The sequence below is a fragment of the Sceloporus occidentalis genome, unplaced genomic scaffold (assembly GCF_023333645.1).
Source record: "Sceloporus occidentalis isolate IW3139 unplaced genomic scaffold, rSceOcc1.0.p SCAF_2, whole genome shotgun sequence".
Lineage (NCBI taxonomy): Eukaryota > Metazoa > Chordata > Lepidosauria > Squamata > Phrynosomatidae > Sceloporus > Sceloporus occidentalis.
The window spans coordinates 62,063,758-62,091,577 of NW_028316982.1; the positions used below are offsets into that span (position 1 = coordinate 62,063,758).

General features: G+C 38.4%; 1 protein-coding gene across 7 annotated transcripts in view; it reads right to left on the reverse strand.

Moving 5' to 3' along the window:
* The window catches only part of SEMA4G (semaphorin 4G), a 154,073-nt gene that overhangs the window by 19,049 nt on the left and 107,204 nt on the right, over positions 1 to 27,820 (reverse strand). For all 7 annotated transcript variants that reach the window (XM_089509740.1, XM_089509746.1, XM_089509743.1 and 4 more), the window contains 6 exons: positions 26,306 to 26,454; positions 24,318 to 24,380; positions 23,930 to 24,028; positions 5,196 to 5,289; positions 4,513 to 4,626; positions 3,970 to 4,136 (listed from right to left, as the gene is read on the reverse strand). In XM_089509740.1, coding sequence (XP_089365866.1) covers positions 3,970 to 4,136; positions 4,513 to 4,626; positions 5,196 to 5,289; positions 23,930 to 24,028; positions 24,318 to 24,380; positions 26,306 to 26,454 — 686 coding nt within the window. The remainder of the gene's footprint in view (positions 1 to 3,969; positions 4,137 to 4,512; positions 4,627 to 5,195; positions 5,290 to 23,929; positions 24,029 to 24,317; positions 24,381 to 26,305; positions 26,455 to 27,820) is intronic.

Below are 27,820 nucleotides of genomic sequence, written 5' to 3' on the forward strand. Positions count from 1 at the left end.
CATGAACCTTTGCACTTCCGGGGTAAAGAAGGGGGCCACTTCCTGGTTCCAGTTTCACATGAATGCTAGCCTTACATGAATGACAGCTTCACATTTCCTCTTCCCTTATATTTTATCCTCCCTGAAACATCCGAATGTGTCATCCTTGCCAGCCCCCCAAACCCTCCTAGGATCATCCAAAAGTGCTCTCCTTGACAGTCCTCCTTTCCTCCCTGAAACATCCAGCACTCTTTCTATGGGCTTTGGAGTCAGTTTTTTCATCCTAACCAGCAGCCTTTTCTATGGGCTTTGGATTCAGATTTCTCTCCATGCTCCTGGGTCCTCTCTGTCAGATTTTCCTCCATCCTCCCTTACTTTCTAAGAATGTGTCCTGGGTCCTCCATGTCAGATTTCTCTCCATGCCCCCTTGCTTCCTAAGAAAGTGCCCCAGGAGGGATGGAAGGCGAGTACCTGGGACACCCTCCTCCTCCTCCTCCTCCTCCATTTCACGTGAATGCTAGCCTTACGTAAATGACAGCTTCACGTTTCTTCTTCCCTTCTATTTTATTTTATTTTTTACTCAATTTACTTTAGAATGTGTCCTGGGTCCTCTCTGTCAGATTTCCCTCCATGACCCCCCACCTGCTTCCTGCAAATGTATCCTGATTCTCCCTGTCAGATTTCCCTACATCTCCTCACCTACTTCCTGCAAACTGCCCTGGCTCAGTGCTATGGAATTCTGGGAACTGTAGTGTTGTGAGACATTGAGCCTTCTCTGCCAGAGAGCTCTGGTGCCTCAGCAAACTAATAACTTATTATTATTATTTTTAAATAATAAATTATTATTATTATTATTATTACTACGAAGGAACTAATAATAATAATAATAATAATAATAATAATAATAATAATAAATTCTTTCACTGCAAAATAATCAGTGTAGAAGCTGCAGGTTTACTTGGAAGAAAATCCTTTGGATTTGAAGGAGATCCAGTTTGGAGTAGTGCAGAAATGATCCGGTTTCCCTTATTCTCTATGCTCCCTAAAATACCACCTCCCTGAATCCAATCTACTATCCTTCCCTTTGTAACAGTTGCCTTCTCTTAGGTTGCATCCGCACTGGGGAAATAATCAGGTTTGACTCCACTTTAACTGTCCTGGCTCTGTGCTATGGAATTCTGGGAGTTGGAGTTTATTGCTTCCTCCAGCCTCCGATGGCCACTTCCATTGTTCCCATCTCTCTCCCCAGCCTCCTGTTTCATTGCCTTCATCCCTGTCAGCTACATCCAAACGTCCGTTCTTGAAGGAGCACCGGAAGCAAATGGGGCAAAACTGCAATGCAGCATCATGGGAAATGTGAGACCTTGGGTGTACCAGGACGGAAGCACAGTTGCATTCCACACCAGACCAATTTGGAGTGAAATCGAAGTGAGCTTAGAAGCAATTTTTGTGAATTCACTTGATACCAAAATGAGGAGTCACTTCGGATTCACTATGGATGCGCCTCAGAACGACCCCCCATAGAAAGCAATTACGTGTGATATGAATTCACATTGTTGGACCCGCAGTGGCTTCGGATCAGAGCTGCAAAAACCTCTTGTGTGATAAGGCTAACTGACTTCAGTGAGGCTTACTTTGAGTAAAATCTCCCTGATGCAAAGACAATATTCTTTCCAACTTATTATATTATACACACTGTCTCTTAATGTATTTCAGAGATTGTGTGGCCACCAGCATACTAACTAATCAATGCTCAGGGAAGCTAGTTTTGCTAAATGGATATCAGTGAGTAACATTATGCATTCATAAAGGAATGTGATCCATGAATTTTACCAGAGGTATATCAAGTATCTCCTAAGAAACTACAGGGATAATCAGAATAATATAGTAATAGGCTAACAAAGATAATCAGAATAATATAGTAATAGGCTAACAAAGATAATCAGAATAATATGGTAATAGGCTAACAAAGATAATCATGATTATCACTATCATAACTATAATCTGTGAATAATCTTTCATGGTCTACTATTATATCAACAAAAAGCCTGGAAGCATATAAGGAGAACATGGGATACAGCTTATTATAGAAAAGCACCAGGCATAAAGATGGGTTAAGTTAAATTAAAACAATCCTTATTAAACATGTACTATTGCATATTGTGCATATACGTATTTTATACAAATATGTTCCTTTTTGCCTCTTTTTTGTCAACATCTAAGTAATCATCCTAGAAATTTTACAGGGAGACAAGAAATTGCCTGTGAAAGGGCGTTCCTGAATCTCATGCTATGATGAAAAAGGCCTGGCTCTCTAGACTCACTTGAGGCTAATCTGAGACTCTAAGGTCCAGGATTCTTCTGTTAGGATTCACCTCTATGCAAACGGCATAAAACCTGCTCTCAAGCTGCTCTGTGCTTTGAATCCCACCACCCACCCTTTGCTGTATTTGTGATTTCCTAGTTGTGAAATGACCTTGGTCCTTTCATTGTCAAAAGTTCAGCTCCCAATATAATTGAAAGAAGTCCATTGAAGGAAGCCCTCCTAAGCCAGATCCTCAGAAAGTGAGACAACAAAGAGATTTCAGTGTCATTACTCATTACAGCACGGGATCACATTCTATCCAATTTTGCAGCTTCTTATTAGGGCACTACTTTCACTGCAGGTACTGCTGGTGCACCATGAATAACTAGATTTCTGTTGGGAAACCTGGTGCATAAGAAATAGATATATCTTTTGCTTACAGATTTGCAGTCCCAGCAGGCTGTTTAGGAGGAACACTGCTCCCAAAGCTTCAAGCCAGTCAATAGTTTGGATGGAACATTCTGAAACAGTTGAGTCATAAAAGGCAACTGAAGTAATCCAAGGGAGACCTAACTAGAAACTGAAAGAATACTCAGAACTATTCCAAATTTTTTTTAAAGTTTCTTCATGAGGTAAATGCTGGGCAGGGAAGAATCTTCCAAATCTGGGATTTACTCTGCATGATAAATACAAAGGTTTTTTTGTACAGAAACTGTGACTCTCTGCACAAAAATTAACATAGGCTGTTTTCTTTGCAGGAAACTTGTTTTCTCTATTGAAATGATATTTTCTGTGCAAAAGAATATGCTCTTTTTGCACAAAACAAGTCTTGAACTGTGAATAGCCTTCAAAAACTGCCTATTTTTCAATTACTTTCTCACAGCAATGAGGAAAAAATAGTAGAATTTTAAATTTATAAACATTTGCATCTGCAGATGTAACTAAGGCATGTGTCAGCATGACAAGATCAGACACATCTAGGTATCAAGCAACCTCAATGAAGCAAAAACTCTCCTGGCTACAGATGAGAGAAACCTGGCACCTGGATCTACAAGTGAGTTCATGTGTACCTGCAGCATAGAAACCTGACTCTCAAGAGGACTACAACCATGCCAAACTCTTATAACCCAATTTCTCTTGCCACTAAGCATGGGCACCACAGCTTCACCACAAATTCCCCTCTACCTCTGTATAGCTGCTTTTAACCAAAGAAAAACATTGAACTATCTGATCATGAGTCCCCAGGTGTTACATACAATTTATTCCTTGTTGTGTGCCTTCAAGTCATTCTCGATTTATGGTGATCCTAAAGCAAACCTATCATGGGGTTTTCTTGGCAAGTTTTTTCAGAAGGGGTTTGCCATTGCCATCCTCTGAGGCTGAGAGGTTGTGACTTGCTCAAGGTCACGCAGTGGATCTGCTTGGCTGAGATGGGATTCAAACCCTGGTCTCTAGAGTCATTGTCCAACACTCAAACCACTAACCTACACTGGCTCAGTTTATTCCTTAGGCTCCTTTTAAACAAGTGACCTCCTTCCTGCATGACTTAAAAACTACAGAGGGACATGTTAAAAAAAGAAGATACCTTCCTCACCCCTTTTCTCTCCCCCTCCCCAGACCTCCTGTGTATATAAACTTTATGGCATTAGCACACTCTGGCCTTTGCACCACACCAGTCTCTTTACCTTACATACTCGAGCCACCCTGGCTACCCTGGGCACTTGTGTCTTGTCAAATATTGAGGCACCCTCCTCTCCAGCTCGCTCTGTGAAGAAGTAGTAGATCTTGTCATCATCCCCTATAGGGCTCCTCACACTCTCCCTGACCAGCACGGAGGCCACAAAATCAGCATCTGCACAAAACAAGGGAAGGGACAGCGTGAGTGCTGGTTTGAACTGCAAAAAGGAACAAGGGGCTGGAGCACTAAATGTGCATGAATTTTGAGCCTGCTATGGCTACTGGAGATATACAACAGCAGTCAAAAGGGGGGGGGAAAGGGGGGGGGGAGGAAAGAGGCACTACATTTGCTGGTATAAGATTCATATATTTCCATATGCCACTTAGGTTGCATGCCTTTTTGGAGGAGAACATGGCAAGAGTGTAGTTTCAGAGATGGGAGTGCAAGGCTCACTTTATCTCCTTGGAGAGAAAGACAAGACAGCCATTAGGGGGTTTGCCACTGCCCTCCCTTGTTGGGGGGGGGGGGGGGGGGGATAAGTGAAGCCTACCATTTAGCCAGTGCAGGGGGGATTCTTCAGTTTTCAGAACACGCTGGTGCCGGTTGCGTCGGATGTCTGGCAGGCTGCGGAATTCATAACGTGTGGCTGTATATAAACTGCCATCTGGGAGATAAACACAACAAGAGAAGACTAAGAGGAAAGATAGAATTTTTCAATGGTTTGCACACTGGGTTTGTTAAGCTGACATTTCTAAAACTATCCATAGAAGAAAGAGCATGTTTGGACAAAAGCCACTGATATGCTCCTGTGATTTTTATTACCGATTGTGTGTGCCAGTGCATGACAGTTTCTCCTCACAGCCAGGCACAATTGGAGTGTTAGAGGAATAACCAGAGCATTACCCCCCCCCCCCCCAATGATTCTGCTGTTATTTTGTCACTGAGCTCCTGATTGGTTTATTCTGGTGAGAAAAGGCTGTGTTGTTTGGCTGGCAAGGCCTGGGTCCTGTAACAAGCAGAGATACTGCAATGGTTTTGAAGCATCAAAAGGGGTGGGTGGGTAAATGCTGCAAAGAAATGGGGAGATGGCTATGCACTGGGCACTCAAGCAATGATTTCACCAGAAGGATGCATACATACACATATAAAAGATGTACTTCCTGCTCTTATTTTGTCTAAAACAGGGCTACAAGCATGGAAAAAGAGTTGAAAAAAAGACAAAGACATACGTACCTACAATTAGCCCTGTGTAGCCTTGGGCAGGGTCATATGGGCATTTTTCCTTCCCTTCCTCAAAGTGAGAAGGCAGTGTGAACTTCCTGGTGTCCTGCAGGATGCAAACAGAAGAGACAGCTCAGCCTTAGAACAGAGGTTCATCATGTTTGTTTGAACCCCTCCCCCTAAACCTTTGAGACTACAAGCCCCTGCATGGAAACAATGACACCGAGAAAGGCAGGGACAGGAAGAACATGTTTTTAGCAAACAGGATAATGCAGAAAGGGTGATCTTCAGATTCTGCTAGATGCTGAGCTTCAATACCTGTTGTATTCTGGGACTCTTATTCCCACATGCAACTCTCTATCCATGTCTCTGCACCCAACATAGCTACAGCTTCCTCATAAACAGAGCAGGGGTGATCAATAGGCATGGTGATTGCTAGCCATTTAAAAAAAACTGGACCCCACATCTGCATAAAATTTACATATGTTAATTTATAATTCATACACACGAATTTAGAACTCATTACCAGGACTTATTTAAATTTCAAGGATGGCAAAGCCAACAAAACAATTTTCCATCCAATTTTTTTTAAAAAATTAAGGGCACATCCTGACTGATTAAAAATGCCAGAAAGTCCCCAATTTTGTTCCTGTTCTTTCCAATCTTATTTTAAAGATCCATACACATTTTGTTTATCCCAGAATATTTACTGTCTACTTGAGATACAATCAGAAACTTTGTATACCAACTCTCCAGATCATTTTATTTGAAGGAACAGGAACAAAATGTGAGACTTTTCAATGTCAGGATGTGCCATAATTTGCACTCAAAACTGCACTGCAAATTTCCACCACTCATCCCATACAACTAAACTTAGAGAGGAACGTCTGTCACCACTAGTAGCAGTTTTCTTCTATGCTGAACTGTTATGAGAGAAGGTACAGCATATAGGAAGAGGAGGATTAACCTTCCCATCTCGAACTGCACCCCCCTGTAATATTCTAAATTAAAATATGATAAGATATGACCATATTGGCTGGAGGATTATTGGTGCCATTCTCCAAAAATGTTAGCTGTGTATAAAAATAAAGAGAAAATAAGGCAACAATCAGGTGTGACCCATCTAATTATTTCATATTCTAGTTTAGAAAAATCACTCTCACTAGCACCAATGGAAACTTTCTCCCTAATCTCAGTTGCCATGGAGAGAGAGGCAGGGTGAACCTGCAACATGAAGGTTTCTTGCTCTGCCACAATCCATCTTTAAAACCACACACACAGAGCAATTAAGCTAAGAGGGAAACAAAATTTCCATTGGCACCAACAGATTAAGGGAGCAGGGAGGGTTGGACCCAGGTTAAATTGTGCCCTCTATGACCAACAAAGTAGATTTGCCTTCACTCTGGAGAACACCTGCTGTTAAGTATCTGGTTCAGTGTAAACAATACTGCAGCAATAATGTGTACTGATTTGACACTTTTCCTCAGTGCCATATTTTAGTAATGTTTAGCATGCTTGTAAGATAGTTTGGTATTATTTCCATTTCAAAGCTGGGAGGTTGTATATGAGAGAGCAGAACTTACCTGAGACCAGCCTGTGAGTTGAAGAATAAACTGAGATGTGAAATTATCATTGCTACTTTGTAATTTATACACTTAACTGGATACTAAAACTCATCATTCTCACAACAATTTTGGGAAATAGACTAGGGCTGGCATGGCCAAACGCAGTTCTAAGCCTAAATGTTCTATCTCCAGGTCCCCAAAACTGCCCAACATCAACTCATCCTGAAGTCTGTATGATCGCCATTGTAATACACAATGCAACGACTGGATACTTATGGCAGAATTCATTTTCCCCCTCAGACTAGTGTATATGCTATTCCCCTAAAAAAACAAGTTTCTGTTTTGTGGGACAAGAGCTTTGAACATGGGAAGGCTCTATTGGTCAACAGATAGGTCTTTTCCAAAGTATCAACTCCCTTTCCTTCTCCAGCACATAGCTATTTCTGTATCCAGCGTGCTTCAACCTCCACTCTTTGCTGAAACCATGGCCTGTTACAGACAGCCAAAATAAAGCTGCTTCGAGTCACAGTGGAGGTATGGTGTTTCAATGATGCATGCATCCTAAGAGTCCAGAAGTCGCACCAAAGCCACGCTCCAGCCCTAAGGACTGGAACCTGGCTTTGGTATGGCTTCTGGACTCTTAGGAGTCATGCATCATTGAAACACCATACCTCCACTGTGACTCGAAGCAGCTTTATTTTGGCTGTCTGTAACAGGCCCATAAATATTTTTGGATATTATTTCCAGCAATGAGAACAGAACCAAACACAGATGTGTACCTGGAAATGCTTCAAAAGAGCAGGTGTTTCCAACTATGGGGTTTAGAGCTATTGCTGTTTTGACATAACTATAGTTATGCCAACACTTCTCATACTGCAGATCAATCTGGACTAGCACTGATCAGCATGGAGAACAGGCCTGTGCATGCCAATTTACAGAATGGCACTCTGATTTAGAATGCCAATGTCCCGTGTAAATGCAAGAAAAAAGAAACTCATGATATCTTCCACTGTGCTCCATTTACTTCTGTTACCACTCAGTATATTCTAGCCCATGGGTCTGCCACTGCAAGGGTGGTAAATCCACTGGAGATCTTAACAACACTCCTCCCACAGCCATGCCAAGCTGAACAGGAGCTCTGCTGGTATAGATCCATTGGCCATTTCTAATTCTAACTGATCCTCTCTCCCCTTACTAAACTTAAAGAAACTGCCAGATAACACAGGTCTCTGGGTAGTTTTCAGCATAAAAAGGATAATATGCCATTTAAAAACACAGTATTATAAAATAACAATTGGAGAAATAAATATTTTCAGCATAAACATTTCCAGAGAAATTAAAAGCAGTTTACATGTAGGGGATCAGACTGCTATACACAATGCTTGGGATATAAATAACTTTCCCCCATATTTGTGCTTTTGTAACATTTGATTCTCAACCACCACTCTCCCATTAAAGTTGGCGTCAGTGGAGGAGGAATATTTACAATGAAACACAAACACTGATGGGAAAGGATTTGTTTTATTCCAACTTAATGGAAATGTTTTTACTAATCTTGGCCTCACTTAATTGTCCTAAACCAGTTTAACTCTCTGATGATACAAGAAATCCAGATACCAAGACTGAAACAAGAGATCTTATCCCTTTATCAACTTCACTGGCTCTCAATTATTTTTTGTCTCAGTTCAAGGTCTAGTCTAGCAATTCAAGCAACATCAGTTCCAAGTGCTGCTATTGATCTTTACAATCCTGGACAGCTTTATACCATGGTATTCTCCCATATGAACCTGCTCAGTCTTGCTAGTCTTCAGAAGGAGCTCTGTCAGGGCTTCCATTCACAATTTAGCCCCAGACCCAGAAAATGTTACTTTTTTGAACTATAGGCAAGTCACATGTTGGTTAGAGGATTCTGGGCACTGTAGTCCAAAAAGTAACCTCTCAAGTTTTGGTTAGCCCTATGCTGCAGAAAGCAAAGGAGCAAATAGCCCTAAACCTCACATTCTAGCAATCTGGGAGTCAAATGTGCTCCAGTCTATTGGACGTAGAGCTGATCCTCACACTTAAAAGAGAAATAAAAGAGAAATTCTTTCTTAAGTAAGATTTTAATTAAATCACAGATCTTGGCTGGACATAGGATACGCTCCAAATCACAGCACAGTATGAGAACAGGTCTAAGGCAGTTTTGTATAGGGGTAAACCCCAACAGAAAAATGCTGACCCAGCACTTGAGTTTAGTAGTATGGCATGGCCCTTTTGATAACTGCACCAGGGTCAAGAACTCTTTCCCAGGAGCCACACAGTCCCCCTCCTTCCATTAGAAGGCTGGCCATTTCTACACTGCCAACAGAAGGGACAGATTTGCACAGAATCTGCATAGGTTAATTTCTAGAGAGAGGTACACATTTTAAAAGAATTACTATAATTTAAATAAAGATGCAACACACCTCACTATAACAGAGGAGACTGTGATGAGGTGAGGTGTCTTGTGTACCTATTCAGTCTTGCTGTTTAGATGCTAACAGTTGATAGACTAGAAACCTTACATTATTTGACTGGCTAAATAGACTTTAGAGGATAGACCACATGGAGAAGCTGACAGTTCAGGCTAGAGGAATAAAAAATAAACTAATTACTCCTTTTATAAAACTTGGTAGCCTTTTACTGTACCATCTAATAACAGAAATTTGTATAATTCACTGGCAACACATAACCTTTACAATGATTTATTATCTTAACTATTTAGCTGTGGTTTTCAGTTGTAATGAATTACTGAATGTCCACTCTGTATTCTGTGGTAAATCTTTGATTTTGTTATTCTTTTCTGCTTTATTTTTTTTTTAAAAAAAACATACTTCCAGTTGTCTTCTAATAGTCTATAAAAAACTCTGTGTTTTGGAAGACACAGGGGGTTTTATCTTCAGGTTTCAACCTAAATCTAATTATGCTATTGATTTTCCAGATTTGCCCCTCTCACTGGTTATAAATTTCAAATCTCACTGATGATTTAGTTTCTGTATTGTTAGTTTTAATTTGCATGCATGCATGCATTTTTTCTTCTTTGTTAACCTTTTTTAATGCAGAATGGTGACATGGATAAAGGAAACAGGGATGGAGCCAAAGTATTCCAACAGCAAATGGCAGCAAAACCTCCAGCTTGATAACAAGTGGTAACTTTTCCTGCTCTTCAGTGAATCCATAGATCAGTGAAACACTGGGCCCTTTTCCAAACAGCTTATTTGCAGCAGGAGGCTAATAGAATGGAGGGTGCTAAGATGAAATCACCAGACGCTTAGGATCTGTTTCAAATAAAGAAAAGAGCAAGATGGCAGGAAGCTTGATGAAAGTAGTGTGTGTGTGTGTGTGTGTGTGTGTGTGTGTGTGTGTGTGAGAGAGAGAGAGAGAGAGAGAGAGAGAGAGGCCTTTATAAAGAACATTCTCCAGCTGAGGACAGAAATTTAAGGATTAACTTAATGATTTAAGTTTTTAAAAGTTTTTTTAAAAAAACAGAAATAGTAAAAAAATAAAGAAAGGTAATGAGGGCTCTTTAAAATAGCGAGGAGGAAGGGGACAGGGGAGGGGGGACAGTGGCACTGCATGTCTGGCAAATTGTGCAACTGCTCATGAGTAAGCAGCATGGGACAGGGAGTGGGGCCCTATGCCTTCTCCCTCACTGCTCTGCATCATCTACTCACAGGTAGGTGGCACAGAGCAGGGAAGAGAAGTGCTTTCTCCAGAGAGAGAGAGAGAGAGAAGTCTGCAACCAGAGGAGGAGCAGAAGCACATGCACACCCTTCTTGGCTGCTCCATCCCAGGCTTTTTCCCTAGAGAGGAAGCCCTGGACGGAGGAGGGTCCAACCAGGTGTCATCCCAATTCTTGGTGCCACCTGGTGCAGTCCACACACCTCTAATGATGCCACTGGCCCCGGGAGCTACATGTTGCACTTGAGGGACTTACATGATTGCCAGGTCATTCACAGGTTTCCCCTGTGAATGAAAAAGGATTGGTTGGGGACAGAGCAGCTATAGGTCAAAGAAGGCATATGATGAATATCACCAAAGTTGCTTCTTTCCCTGTGAAATCGTGGTTTAAAAGCCACTTGTAGTAACGTCCAGAGGTGTGTTCCAGGGCTTGGCTCACAGACTGAGCAGGGAGGTGAGACTTATCTCAGAATACTAAGAAGTGCCACCTTGCATGATCTAGTCAATTGTCATAGGAAAGTATAATACAGGTAGCCTTGGGGTGAAATACGTACATGGCTGAAAAGGGGGGAGGGAGGAATTTTGCGCAAAAGAACATACAGTGCCAAGAAGAGACAATCAGATGTAATTGATGAGTTTAAATCTTAAGCCAAATGCAGGGAAAGCAAGTACAGCAACTTCAATAGTTTAATATCACCACACCATAGATCAACTTTTATTCAAAGGTTTTCTTCTACACAACTGCCTTACAAAGAGGTGAATCTCTAAAGCAAATAAATTTCTGGGACGTCTCTCAAAATGCAATTTGTTCCCTGGTTTGTTCCCTACCTAAAAGTCACTTAAATAGTATAGGAGACATATTGTGATAATTCAGATGTGTCGGTTCTAACACAAATGTGATTTCTCTTCCAAAAAAGTACAATATCACAGAAGGGAAGGTGAATAGAAGCTAAAATTATAATACGGGGAAATGGGGCAAGACAAACGTAAGAGCTAAGAGACTATCAAAAGCAAACCCTGGGTTAAAAAAAAGTAAATTGAAACACATGTTGGGCCATCTCAATTACTGTTAATTTGAACAGGAGGTATAAATGTAAATGCAATATAGGGCTATAAATGCAAAACAAACCAGGGAACAAACCAACCAGGTGTACTAATTTAAACAGCATAACTGTGAGCCAAATGTAGATTTAATAACTAAAAGACTTTATATGATCTACCTTGCCTCGTGAGTGCCCCCACTCTCTTTTCCTATGTACCAGGAAGCAAAATGAATACAATGTTTTGCAGCAAAAAACCTGAAAGGCTGGCAAGTCTTAGGCATCCTGCATAAACAAGTCAGTAAAGAGAAGCTCTCCAGCCAAAGCAACCAATCTGGAAGTAGAATGTTTTCTGTAGAACCTGCCAAATTAGATTACACCATGGATCTCAAAGTCCTATTCCCAACATAACCAATAGCTTGTGCTTCAAAGACAAATGCAAAATTCTTACAACAGGGTAAGATTTCATCTTTAATATAACAAGTTTTACCCTGAAGCAGTTGTTTTTGTAATTTCCATTCTTGAAAATATTACTACTTCAACTCTGAAACAGTTAATTCTAATTTTTCAGAGAAATGCCAAATACCATTTGATAGTTATGCTACTAATTTTCTGCAATAGCCAGTTCCACCAGTTTATCTGGAGGAATTCCATGGCAGCCACCTGGCTCTTTTTACATGACTGTTTTAAATAATGAATTTTATTTTTTTTAAAAAAAAATGGCAGAAGGAGATTTACAAAGACTTGATCATGCCATATCTAAAGGATTTTCCTCTATAACAGTATTGCCCAAACTTTGGTCCTCCAGATATTTTGGACTTCAGATCCATAATTTCTGACTGTTGTTCCAAATGGCTAGGACTACCGGGAGCTGATATCCAAAACACCTGGAGGACCAAAATTTGGGAAACACTACTCTAAAATATCACACATTGGTCAATATCAATTGAGAGAAGACAACTCAGGGTAAAATCCATTAGAGACTCAAATTTTAAAATATTATAAACTATGCTTCCCCTCCTCTTGTTTCCCAATCCACATCTGTTGCTGTGGGTCCCTAGAAATCAAAAGATGCAAGGTTATTCTCGAAGAGTTCATTAGTCTCAATCTACCTTGGCTTGTTACATCTTGGATGTCAGCTGAACAAAGACCTCTCCTTGCAAGCTTTGATGGGCTTGTCTACATTAGCCTTATAACCCAAATTCTTTCTAGGATGGCCATGTGTGTTTATACTATGAGGCTCCAAACTCTGAATCAGGTGCAGGCTGTTTACACAACACCCGGACCTGATTTGGGGTTTCCACTCCTGGTTCCATATTTTAAAAACTTACCTTTTGCCAGAGCAAAATGGAGTGGTGGGAGGCAGTGGCTGGTCCTTAGCAAGTCACTCCACAGACACGAGTCACTCTGGGCTTGTCTGAAATTAGGCTGGACACCTTGTTCTGACCTCAGAATAACTTATGCCCACAACAGCAGGGCTGGCCAGCTCATGAGGGCCACAATCCCTTGTCATCTTAAGCAGATAAGGGGGCCAGAATACTCCAGGGGCAGTCCAGAGTATTATTATATAGACAAGCCCTGTTGCATCTAGAAAGTGTCCACTGAAGATACTCTTTGAAAAAGCAGCAACAGCTGGGAGAACTGGGTTTGTCCTGTTGTGTATTCTCTGGCATACCATATCTAAGATGGGCTGGGCAACGTGAACGCATTGCAGATACTGTGGGACTACAGGTTTCAGCATTCCTTACCACTGGCTACTGTTGTTAGGACAGATGGAAGCTGAAGTCCAGTAAATTTTAGAGAAAAGCACTTTGCCCATCCCTTCTCTAAGGAGACCTGCCTGAGACTTTCATATTGTCCAGGGATCCCATAAATCATTTCTATTTCGATCACCTCTGAAGATAAACTTTTATACATTCCAGCACACTGGATATCTTTGGTTTCTGTTTCCTTGATAATAAGAAAGCAGTTATTTGATATCTTATTTTACCGGTGTTTTATCATGCTATGGCTGCCTGATGCATTCTTATAATGCTAAGGCTGAATTCTACACATAGTCATCTGGGAGTAAGACCCACTGAACTGAACGAGGCTTACGTATGAGTAGCCATGCACAAGATTGTGCTGTTAGTGTGGTGTGCAGACCAATAACTTAATAAAAACTACATTCTGAGTGAATATACCGCAGCAAATCCAAAGTTAGATGCTCTTTTCTTCTAATGAGCCATGGATCGTGAAATTGACATTAGAACTGTTCCAAGAACCAGTTTTAGAACACTATAACCCTTGGCTCCTTTACTCTGCTATTCTCACCATAATACAGGAAATACAACTGGGTGGAATGAAAAAGTTCAAAAAAGCAACTTACTGAACTGACAACAGAACAGAAGTGTAAGTTCAAAGTCCCACTCCTGAGAATAAGGTGTTCCTATTCTTGCAGACATGGACAAAGTTCCCCCATGCGTGGTGCCAGCAAGGTGAAGTGCACTGGTAGGTTAGGAAATGTCATAAAGGGTTTGTTTCCTCCTATGCTTTTTTTTTTTTACTGCTTACATTTCTCTAAGTTTTTTTTTTTAAAACACAACCCACCATGGAGCCAGCCTGATCACACCCAATCATGTCTGACTTTGGAAGCTAAGCAGAGTTAAGCCTATAGTGTATGTACACTAGACATAGGTACTGCAGTGTGAGATCACTTTAATCATCATGAGATCAATCTATTGAATCCTGCTAATTTTCATTTGATGAGAACTTTTAAAATTCTCTGCTAGAGAGCTTTCATGCAACAGTTCAGGGAACAGTCACTGCGTGTTATAAAAGAATGGCCCAGGAAGATAAAAAGCATGGTTAAAATGTTCCCACATCCCATACATGGCATTTGGGGGCAAAAAGAATTGTTCAAAAAGCTTCTAATGCTCAGGGGGGAGGGCACAAAAACAGCCCTGCAGGCTGCATGTGATATACATGGTTCTTAGGTGCCAGCTGGACAGATTATCTAGATTATGGAATGGAGACTGAAGTTTCCAGGTCACTACCTTTCCATTCATTTTTTAAAAAATAAAGTATTACATATTAGATATAGCCTCACACAGAATAACTACCTTAACTAATGTACTACCTGAGATGCTGACTTAAGAGTTTTCTAGCTATAAGTCACTGCAGTTTGAATTTTAAAAAGCACAATTTTCCTGTAATGGAAGAACTAATATGAGAAAAAATGGACACCATGTGACTAAGAAACATTCAGCACCATTTCAAATTGCTTGGAAAGACTCTCAAATATCAAATCAGTTCCTTGTGCAGCGAGCATATCTGGATATATAGTTTGTCATATTACTATCTCTTTACTAGTAGTTGTAAATTTACACTTATGTTTCCATGCACTTCTTCCAGTGAGTTCAGGGCTCTGTATATAATAATAATAATAATAATAATAATAATAATAATAATAATAATAAAAAATTTTATTTATGTTTCCCCGCCTCTCCCAGTGGATCGAAGCGGGGTTACAGACTAAATAAAAGCACAAAATGTTTACATAAAAATTCAATTACAAACACCTAAAAACAATAAAATATCCAACATCAGACAATAAATTAAATATGATAGGCTTTAATCCATTTTATCATTACAACATCCCTATAAGGTAGGATAGGCTGAAAAAGAATGATTTGTCCAAGTCATGCCAGACAAATCTGATCTCTTTCTTTGATAAAATTACCAGCTTGGTAGATGAAGGGAATGCTGTGGATATAGTATATCTTGATTTCAGTAAGGCCTTTGACAAGGTTTCCCATGACATTCTTGCAAACAAGCTTGCAAAATGTGGACTACACAAGGCAACTGTTACATGGATTTGTAATTGGTTGACCAGCTGAACCCAGAGGGTGCTCAACAATGGCTCCTTTTCATCCTGAAGAGAAGTGACCAATGGGTTCCCACAGGGCTCTGTCCTGGGCCCAGTGTTATTCAACATCTTTATCAATGACTTGTATGACAGAATTGAGGGCATACTCATCAAATTTGCACATGACACCAAATTAGGAGGAGCTAATAATCCAGAGGGCAGGATCAAAATTCAAAATGACCTGAATAGAAAGATGGGCCAAAGCTAACAAAATGAAATTCAACAGGGAGAAATGTAAGGTACTGCACTTAGGGCAGAAAAATGAAATGCACAGATATAGGATGGGGGACACCTGGCTGAATGAGACTACATGTGAAAGGGATCTTGGAGTCCAAGTAGACCACAAGTTGAATATGAGTCAACAGTGTGATGCGGCAGCTAAAAAGGTCAATGCAATTTTAGGCTGCATCAGTAAAAGTATAGTGTCTAGTTCAAGAGAAGTAATAGTGCCACTCTCTTCTGCTTTGGTCAGGCCCCACCTGGAATATTATGTCCAGTTTTGGGTGCCACATTTCAGAAAGGACCCTGAGAAACTGGAGCGTGTCCAAAGGAGGGCGACAAAAATGGTGAAGGGCCTGGAAACCATGCCCTACAAGGAACGACTTAGGGAACTGGGGATGTTTAGCCTGGTGAAGAGAAGGTTAAGGGGTGATATGATAGCCCTGTTTAAATTTTTGAAGGGATGTCATGTTGAAGAGAGAGCAAGCTTGTTTTCTGCTGCTACAGAGAACAGGACCCGGAACAATGGATGCAAGCTACAGCAAAAGAGATTCCAGCTCAACATTAGGAGGAACTTCCTGACAGTAAGGGCTGTTCGACAGTGGAACACATTCCCTCGGAGTGTGGTGGAGTCTCCCTCCTTGGAGGTCTTTAAGCACTGGATGACCATCTGTCGGGGATGCTTTGATTGAGGTTTCCTGCATGGCAGGGGGTTGGACTGGATGGCCCTTGTGGTCTCTTCCAACTCTATGATTCTACTGATTAAGAATTTGAATCTTGGGCTCTCCCATCTTTCTCCTCGCATGGGACTCATGGTGGCTCCCTGTACATTTTTTGGTCAAAATCATCAAACAACCAATGCATATCCCAACATTAACACAATGAATATGAATCTTAAGAGATGTATGTACAGACACATTTAGGTTTTAAGTGAAGGAAATCTGACCCTTGTGGTTCAGAAAATTCCTCTTAGGAATAGAGGAATCAGAGGGGGCTCAGCGGAGGGTCTCAAACCAATACCCTGGGCTGAGAAATCAGAAGTATCTTCATTCCAGTTGGAGAGAAGAGAAACACGGGGATTGGGGACTCAGAGAGCAATCCACGCCCGCACTTGAAAGCAGTGAAGAAACCTTCACATAGAGGCGCCACCAGCAATTTTAATTTGGATGTAAGGAGAAGGAAAAACAAAGAAGGAAGGCTACAGACTTTTTCAGGGTAACTACTACATTATAACGCCTAAGATCAGGGGACAGACAGTGCAGTTTGTGTTGGAATACAAGACGAAGCTGAACAAAAATAGCAAAAACCAAACCTTTTTGTAATTATTATTAAAAGAAATAGAGGATTTAAATGGAGCAAGATCCAAACCAGGATTTAAAGAGGACATTTTTTTCCTCTTTGTTTTTTTCTTTCTTGTATGCCTGGGCTATCAGGAGTATTTTTCTGTTTTTTCTCGTGACTTTACAAGTCGCTATTTTCGAAACTGAGAACTATAAGAATACAAGTCTCCTTGATTAATAAGTGAAAGACTGTCCTTGAAAACGCACCTGTGTTTGTGGGAGAAGAGCCGGAGAAGGGCCTTGTTGGAGTGCCGAGTGGATGAGAAGGAAGGGGAGGAGGAGACCTGGCGAGTTGGTGAGAGAGGTCAGGAGGAGGAGAAGACAACACGAGAGGACGGAAGGAGGGGGCGATGAGGACGGGAGGAGGAGATAACATGAGAGGACGGAAGGAGGGGGCGACGAGAATGGAAGGAGGAGATAACACGAGAAGACAGAAGGAGGGGCTAATGAAAATGGGAGGACAAGGGAAAGATCGCAAGAAGACGGAAGGACGATGTGAATAGAAGCGGAAGTAAATATAAGGGACAAAGAAGAAGAAAGGCTAGAGTGTCGGCTGATAGAGAGATCATAGAGGATAGAGGACAGAGATAGGAGCTGCTGGAGGAAAATGGAAGTACAGTGGAGCCTCCGCATACGCGGTCTTTTTATAGGCGGCTTTGAGCATAGGCGCTCAAAGCCGCCGGGGCGGAAGGGGTGGCGCGTCCCATTCAATTGAATGGGCGCGCGCACCCGTGGCGCCTTGTGCGCCTCCACGCCGCCACGCACGAGCCCCATTGGAAACAATGGGGCTCGAGCATAGGTGGATTTTTTTTATACGCGGAGGGATCCGGAACGGATCCCCCGCGTATAATAAGGTTCCAATGTACGTATAAAAGAGTGGAGAAGAAAGAGGACAAAACAGATAGAAAGGAAATAAAGAATAAAGAAAAGAAGGGGGGTGAGAGGAAAAAGGTGGAATACATCTTCTAAGAGAAGAAACTTAAAGAGTTAGAAAATAAGAATAATAAATCTAACTAATTAAAAATACAGGTTTTTAGTACCTGGATTTAAGGGAATATTGTTGAATTGTTGTTGTTACATTGAACCCTGCTGGGAAAAGTCGGAATATTAATTGATAGACTCTGGGTTACTGTTATTGTGAAGGGTTTTGCGTTGAGGAATGGAGGGAAAGGGAATAGCAAGGATAGGGAATGTAAAAGTTTAAGGAGACTCTAGTGAAGAGGTAAAAGAATACAAAGGGGGTTAGACTGTTAATAGCGGGAAATACAGGTTGTAAAAGAGACTGTTTAACGTATATCAACATCTGTTCCCTGGTGGAGGGCTGTGTTTTATTTTAAAAAGGAAACAATGAATACCAGAAATCAAATGCAAAAGGCGAACTTGCAGAATCAAAATCAAAGAAGACCCTCACTAGAAAAATTGAAAATCCCAGACATGAGTCAACTATTGTTACAAAAAATGGAAAACCTAGCAATGAATTTGACAAACCTGAGGATGGATATGAACAATTTTAAGAAAGAGATTAAACAAGAAATAAGGGCAGATTTAAGTCAAATAAACCAAACGGTGGAGAAGCTAACAATGGATGTGCAGAAAACAAAGCAAAGAGTAGAGATTTTGAAATTTAGAAATGAGAAATTAGAGGGAGATATGTCCAAAATTGTAAATAAAAAAGAAAAAGTATTAGATGAAAAAGCAGTCTGGGAACAGAAAATGCGTGAGTAATGTGTTAAAATTAGAGGTCTTCTGGAGGAAAAAAATGAAAATTTAGCAGAAAAATTAATTCCAAAAATTGCAAAAAAATTTAGAAAAAGAGGTGGATTCTTTTGAAGGGGAATTTGATAATTTGTATCAAATTAATTCTCAAATCGCCAAAGAAAAAGGCCTCCCAAGGGATGTAGCAGTATATTTTTTGAGAAAAAGAGTAAGAGACAGTTTTTAAAACAGACATAACGAAACCCATTCCATTACAAAGGGCTGGAGTTGAAGGTCCTGAAAGATATCCCCGGGAGAATTCTAGGTAAAAGAAAGAACTACACAGGACTGATGACGTTTCTACACAAAGAAAGAATTTCATACCGGTGGGATCTACCAGAAGGATTGACCTTTTGGTGGCAAAATAAGAGACTGAAAATCACATCCCCGGAACAAGCCAGGAATTTTCTGAGAAGAAACCAGAAAAACACAAGCAGTGAAAAAAACAAAGTAACTCTGAGACGGAGGAATCCAGAGGAAGTGAAGTGAAAGGAGCATCAGCTGCAAGCTCAGCTATTAATCAAAGGAAACAAGAAGAAGATTCTGTGGAAGAAGAGGGATTATTCCAAGACTCAGAGGAATTATTGCTACCGGAACTACATTATCAGGAATTAATAAGGGAAGAGAGAAGACTAAGACGAGAAGAAGAACAAGAAGAACTGGGCCTACAAGAGGAAGATTCTGTATTGGGAGTTAATTAAACCTTTTTTCTTTTTTGTTCTTTGAAGGAAAAGTAATAAAGTTATAACTGTATAATGAACAGTAGCAGTTGTTTATTCTATTCAATAAGTGTTTAGGAGGTACACTTACAGGATGATAGATTGCCTAACCTGGAACGTCCAGGGCATGAATACCCCACAGAAAGGAATTTTTTCCCCATTATTTACAAAAATTAAAATTGGATATTATATGCCTACAAGAGACCAGAATAAAAGAGAGGGACAAAAGACATTTGAGATGTTTAACACTAGGATAAGAGTATGTGTCTGCCACAAAAGTTAAAAAGAAAGGAGTCTTAATATATGTTAATAGGAAGCATGAGGTAAAAGAAATAGAGATTGACCCTGAAGGGCATTATGTTATTCTAGAATTAACATACAAAAGTAAAAAAGAGATTCTAATAGTAGGGGTGTATGGACCATTAGAGAATAAAGGTAAATTTTATTAAAAAAATGAAAGAAAAAATAGAGAAGTTGGAAGTAGAATCAATAATTATGTTGGGAGATTGGAATGGAGTGCTTGACCCAAAGTTGGATAGATTTTCGGGGGAAAAGAAAAGAGCAAGGGAAATTACCTCAAGAATTATTCAATTTGTTGGAGAGGTTAACAATAGGAGATACATGGAGAATGAAATATGGGAATAGTAAGGATTTCACTTTCTTTTTGAACGCACAAAAATCATGGTCCAGAATTGATATGTTTTTGATTTCATATCATCTTTGTCCAAAAATACAAAAAATGGAAATATTACAGAAAGTCTGGTCCGATCACAACCCAGTACAATTAAATTTGGAAGTAGGGAAAAGGGACTTTAATTGGAAGTTGAACATAAATTTATTGAGAGATGAATAAATTGTGTCAGAATTAAAAGTTAATATAGAAAACTACTTTAAAGAAAATTTAAATAAGGGAACACCGATACAGATAGTGGGAGGCATCCAAAGCTGTTATAAGAGGTTGGTTAATCAAAAAAGCTTCAGAAAAAAAAGAATAATAAATGAAAATTGGATAAATTGAAAAAAGAATTGGAAAGAAAAGAGAATTTGTTAAAGCAAGATACAAAGAACCAGGAGGGTATACAGGATATAAGATATCTACAAAAGCAAATATCAATTATAATGGTGGAAGAAATGGAAAAGAAGTTAAAATTCACTAAACAAAAATATTTTGAATCAGCAAATAAGCCTGAAAAATTTTGGCCTATAAATTAAAATAAGAAAAAGCAAAAAGAACAATTACAGCAATTAAAGATGGAGAAAAATTAATTATTAATCAGAATCAAATCAAAAAATCATTCCTGAAATACTTCACAGATTTATTTCAAAAATCAAAGATAGATAATTTAAAAATAGAACAATATTTGGGCAAGCAAAAAATAGCAAAATTAACAAAGGAACAAAGAGAACAATTAAATACTCTGATAACGAAACAGGAACTAGCAGACGTAATAGCAAAAAGCAAAACAGGGAAATCATCTGTCCGGATGGATTTATTAATGAATATTATAAAATTTGTGAAGAACAATTGATCGCCCTTTATTACAAACAATGAATGAAATTTCAAATGGTCAGATACCCCAAACATGGACTCAATCCAATATAATATTATTACCAAAGGAAGAGAAAGACTTGAAAGAACTTAAAAATTTTAGGCCAATATCATTATTAAATTCGGACTATAAATTATTTGCAGCAATATTAGCAGAAAGAATGAAGAAATTTTTGACAAATTGGATACACTCAGATAAAAATGGCTTTCTCCCAAATAGAATGATAAAGGATAATATTAGAAATATAATAAATTTGATAGAAATTCATGAAAAAATAATCAATAAAAAATTAGCATTGATTTTCATAGATGTGGAGAAAGCATTCAATAATATTAAATGGGAGTTCATGTTTGGGGTATTGGAAAAAATACAAGTAGGTAATAAATCTCAAAAATGGATCGAAACGATATATAAATTGCAAGAGGCTAGCATAATAGTGAATGGAGAAAGATCGGGACCATGCTTAATTTCCAAAGGGATAAGACAGGGGTGCCCATTGTCCCCGTTATTATTCATATTAACACAGGAAATTCTTTTAAATAATATTAGGGAAAACGATTTGATTGAAGGGTTCAAAATGAAAAAAGAAGAATATAAACTGAGAGCTTATGCTGATGACCTGGTGTTAACGCTAGCCAATCCAACTGTTAATTGTGAACAGGTGATGCAAGCACTTAAGAATTATTCTAAAGTAGCGGGGTACCAGATTAATAAAGAAAAGACAACGATGTTAACCATGAATTTAACTAAAGAAGAATTAGAGGGTTTGAAAGAAAAGACGGGCTTTCAAATTAAGAAAACAGTAAAATATTTAGGGATTAATATCTCCACAAAAAATATAGAATTATTTGCCAATAATTATGAGAAAGTTTAGAAAAACATTAAATCTGATTTGAGAAGGTGGCAAAATTTAAATATTTCATGGATGGGGAAAATAGCTACAACAATTAAAATGTCAGTACTGCCTAAAATGATTTTCCTTTTCCAAAATATCCCTATAATTACTAATGACCTGCCCTTTAAAAAATGGGGAAAGATATATCTAACTTTATATGGAGTAATAAAAAGCCGAGAATAAAAATGAGAGTGCTGCAGGACTCAATGGAAAAGGGAGGATTGGCGATACCAAATTTAAAATGGTATTATTATGCCTGTGCTTTAGATTGGCTGACGGATTGGATTAGAGTAAAAAAGAAAACAAATTTAGAAAGAAATGAATTAAAATTTGGACTCCACGGATACTTATTTTATGACAAAGTGAAATTGGATAATAATTTCAAAAATCATATTATTAGGAAAGCATTATTAAGAGTTTGGGAAAAATATAAAATGAGATGGTGTACTAAAATCCCATTATGGGCCTCTATGAATGAAGCAATGTTCTTGAGAGAAGAAATTAAAGAAAATTGTTGGGTAACATATGCAGAGATTACGAAAGTAAAGCAAGGAAAAAGAATAATGAAAACACAAGAAGAGCTGAGGGAGGAAGGATTGTCCTGCAATTGGTTTGCCCATAAGCAATTGAAGGAGAGATTTTTAATGGATCAAAAGAACATGGCAGTTGGATTAGTAGAGGCAGAATTAGAAAATATAATTAAAGATCAGAAAAAACAAATATCTAAATTTTATAAATTAATAACTAAAGTTGAATTAGAGGAGGAAATAGTAAAAGAATTTATGATAAAATAGGCAAAAGATCTAAATCAACCTATTCAATTGGAACAATGGGAAAAAATTGGAAAAGGAGAATTAAACAAACTTTAAGTATGAATTTAAGAGAAAACGTGTACAAATCACAGTATAGGTGGTACCTAACTCCTTATAAATTATCCAAAATTGATAAAAAGAAGAAAAATTTATGCTGGAAATGTCATAAAGAGATTGGGACATACTTGCATTGCTGGTGGAGATGTGGGAAGGTAACAAAGTATTGGAAAAAAATACACTTGGAAATGGAAAAAGTATTTAAGTTTAAGGAACGTGCAGATCCTAAAATGTACCTCCTAATATAATTGAAGGTAATAAATTAGATGAACAAGAAGGGAAACTGTTATTTCATCTAATCGTAGCAGCGAGAATGGTATTCACAAAGTACTGGCATAAGGAAGAAATACCAAAAGTGGAAGAATGGAGATTGAAGGTAATGGATCTACTGTATATGAAATGGACAAGTTAACAACGTTATTGAAGACAAAAACCTTTAAAGGAATTTCATAAAGAATGAAGCTTATGGGAAAGTTATATACAAATTGAAAAAAAGGAACAAATTATGGTGGGAATATTTGAAAGATAAGAAACTTTGGGTTATGAGTTAGGAGTTGATGATATTTGATTAAGGAATAAAGGTAAATGGTAAGATGTTAAAGGTAGAGATAGAGTTAAACACAAATATATAGGTATAAGGGTTTGAATCTAAGACTTTTCTGATGTTAAATATAAGAGTAAGTAATATATTAAAGTTATGATAAGATAAGAGAAGACGAAGCCTTTAGGAAGTATCAAAGTTGGGAAAACAGTGATAAATTTGGTAGAAAGACATTTAAAGAAAAGAAATGTAATTATATTCTTTTGTATTTTGTATTATAAATTGGTGTTTTAATAATAAAAATTCAAAAAGAAAAAGAAAACCCAGAGCCAGCTTTGGAGAACAAAACATTGGGAGGGATAAGCTTCCCCACAGACCCCCCTACTATTAGCAAGCAGTATGAATGAGTTCTCATCCTTAAGACCTTTCTATTCCTTGGCAGGAACAATCATTGCAGGAGCCAGACTTGGGATCTTTTTATACCTTCAGAGAACAGCCTATGGACAAACTGTAGGTACAGCCAGATGTATCATCAACTTGAGCTTCTGGAAACAATGGTCAAGATTTGCTTACTCCTTTTTTTCACTCAATATTTACGCAAATATAGATACATTCTTCCCCAACAAAATTTCTTGCTTTTTACTCACAATGTAAGTGCAGAGTGGGTGAAACGCATATGTGCCACAGGCATACAGATGGGTTGCATTTAGTCGTTGCAAAAGTCTGACATGGTTGTAACATTCTGTCTACAAAAAGAAAAAAGATATTATGATTTGCATAGAACTTCTAACAATGCCGTTTCATATTCAAGGGTAACTGTGTTGGCTATATAGCAAAATACAACAACATCCAAAATCCACAAAACAGTGATATCTTTATTCAGCCAATCAAAATGTGCATGTTTTTTGTGCATTTTGGTTGGTAAAATAAATATATAACTGTTTTGCAGATTTTGGATGTTACTGTACAATGCCCCGTTTGTTCACTATAGATACGAACAGGTCACTAGTGCAGATACAAAACACACATACGTACCTTGTTGTTTTTGCCTTTTTTCAAACATTCTGCCCGTTTCTCAGGAGAGACTTTCCAATCTATCTGCAAAGAAGAAGAAAAAAGCAGCATCATTATTCAACTGGAGTACCGCAAAACAGGAAATAATGGCTAAACATGTTATTAAAAGGCAAACTGCATGAAGTTCATGACAGCTCTTCAAGAAAGTTCATGTTTTGCTTTTTCCAGAATAAGTGGAGTCATCCACGTGCAAAGGAGAGATAGCAGCACTGAAGAGTTTCACAGTCCATTAGTCCTTAAAGGTTCTTGACTGAAATGAGAACCCCGAAGTTGCAAACACAAGTCCATAAGGAAGCAGGAGAATGCAGAGCAAGAAGAGAAGGTGGAAGCAAGAATGGCACCGAAGGATAGCAGACAGATGGGGTTTTGTATGTTTGTTTCGCCTTGCTAAAAACTCTCTTCATTTATCATGAAACAGAACATGGGGGAAAATCATACTCAGCGACAAGGGCCCCAAATGAGAGTGAATAGAGGCTAAACTTGTGTGGGACCACCAGACACCTTCACTATTTCTAAGGTAGTTGTGTATTATAGGGCTGGCTACTTGGTAAATGAGCAAGTTCTGTGTCCAAATCCAAACTTGATGACTGACATTTCCAAATTTTACAAAAGTAAAATAGATTCTATTTCAGGTACAGTGGCCGGAATTCATTGTTATGAATGAAGAAGCTAGAGTTACTCATTTGTGACTGGTTTGTATTCATGATTCCTACATATTCACTAATTTAGGGATTACCATGAAAGTCCCCTAATCCTTAATGACTGGACCAACTGATCCTACTAAGGCTATGGTTGGGAACGATGGGATCTGAACATTTGGAACCAAACATTTATGATAAAAAATAATCTGGAGGATCCATAATTGGAGAAGGCTACTCTAATGCAACAAAGGCAAAAGTATGTCAGATGTACTGTATACATATATGTGTCATTACAGATATTTTTGTATGCTACATTTCTATAAAATTGTGATAAAAGTGGATCAAAACTTATTGTAAGAACAATAATAACTACAACAACTTTAAAAACATATTAAGAACAGTTAGAAATATAGTGCAGTATATACATAAGAAAACCATTGAGCCTGACAACTTTGTAAAAACAAACACAGAAATGAAACAACCTAATCCAATGACTGTAAAAGAGCATTTCCTACACTTATATGGCTCTCTCCAAGTTGTTCAATTGGTTTGGGGTGTGGGTGTATAGAGGACTCTGTTCTACTTTGAGAGCAGAAACTGGATAGGCACAGTCCAATACTTGGCCAAATCTTGAAGCGCTTCTTGCTCTAAGCAGCTTTCACAACCATTAGTTAACCAGTGAAAATGTTTTTGAACAAAAATAATCCATGTAACTATTATCATTATTATTAGTAGTAGTACGGTAGTAGTAGTATCCTGCCTTTCTTCTAAAATTGGGACTCAAGGCCACTTACAATTTAACAAGAATAAACAGCCAAAACATATAAAATGTGAACATTAAAATGGAATTAAACTAATCATAGAATTAAAACAGTTCAGATCTACACTTAAAAAGAATAAAATGCAATTAAAATATAAAAAGTATTGATAAATAATACTTAGTTATTAATAATATGTAAGAAATAATTAATCAATATGTGAGAAATAATTACTTTTGTGTGCCCATGGAATATATATTATTTACTTGAAATGAGATGTGTCTATAAGTATTATGTGTGCACACATGTAGAAACACCCAGATGTGGATTCAATATTCTGTCTGAGAAGAACTGAGGAGGAAAGTTCATTTTGAGGTTTCTGCAGGCTATTTGCCATAATAAATTAGTTCATTTCATCCTGCGGTTGAGAGACATTTTATGTATTCTTCCTTGAAAGTAGATCTATCTACAGCTCTAACAATGTCTGAAAACTGAAACTGGCAAAGGAAAGAGGTTTGTGGTGACACCAGTAAGATAAAGTTGCACTTACTGTATGATGGGAGCCATCAGCAATGTTGCTGGAATTTAAGGAAAATATAGCCCCCCTGGCTCCTATGTAAAGAATTCCTTTCTCGTCTTCCAGCAGGAGGGTGGTATAATTCTGGGCATGACTGGTAAAATGCCTTGCAGAAGTCAAATCTGGGGAAAGAAATACAGGCATTTGAGAAATAACAACATAGTAAACTTTGAAACCACATATCTTATGCTGCTAGTAACTTCCTTGGGAGTGCAGCTGAACAGAAGCCCACTTCATTGTTCTCCCACACATGAAGGATGGAAAAGCAAGATGCAAAAAGAAATCAAGATAGAAATCCAGACAGAATGAGTGTGTCAGTTGCTTTGAAACCCTAGCTCCTTCAAAAAGTTTGAAACTTCATCCTAAATATGAAGAAAAACTATAAAAGACAAAACAATAATTCAATTTCTATTAATCATCATTGGATCAAGAATTTCAAACTATACAAAGTTGCATCCTGATACCAATTAAAGTGGACTATCTGGTCCTACAAGTGAACTGACCTGTAGCATTTGTACTTCATTTTTAATGTCTCTGGACATTCACAGTGGAATAAGAAAGAGAGACTGCTGATTGTTTACTTGGAAATCCATTTCACAGTTCCATGGTTTTACTCACCAGTATATATGTACAAGACTACAGCCTTCGTCCCAATAAAGTTAAGAAGAATGTGCAGAGGGATCATTTCACATGTTCTAGCTTCTCAGTTTGTGTGTGGAGTTGAGAGCTTTCTGCACTGGGTCAGAAATGCTTATGAATTATAATATTATGCAAATGATGCAACTGAAGGTATGTGGTGACAGTGTAAGTTTGTAAGATACAGAGATGTGGGAGTGAAAATCTTCCAATGCTTATTTTTTTCTGTATATTTATGTATGGGCAGTTGTACTGTAATTAACCATGTCAGATTGGCTAAACACAGGATATGAAGTTATAGTTATTCTTCTAATCAGACAATCATTGACAAACTCTAAAAAGAGTAGGAAATGAATGCAGTGCTAGTAGTCAAGACAAATTGTGACAAGCTCATAGAATCACACACATCCTTTAGTGAAATAAAACATTTTACTAGTTGTACTGGATCTATTTTTTAAAATAGAAACAAAATTGAAAAGTCATGCAGAGAATGAGAGAAGTGAAACTGACAGTAGTACAGTGGAGCCTTGTTATAAGCTGGGGTTTGGTTCCAAGATCCCCCCGTGGATAACAAAATCTGTGGATGCTCAAGTCCCATTAAATATAATGACATAACAAAATGGTGTCCCTTATAAAAATTGGAAAATCAAGGTTTGATATTTGAAATTTATACTTTTTTTGAACATTTTCAAACTGTGGATGCTTGAGTCCGTGTATAAAAAATCCATGTATACGAAGGGCTGACTGTATATGGTAACTACACCTCAGAAAAAATACAATTAAACTGCTCAATTAAACTTTGCAGGTGCATGGGCCAGTCTGGTGGAGCAGTTTTCTGGGCCATCAGCCAAT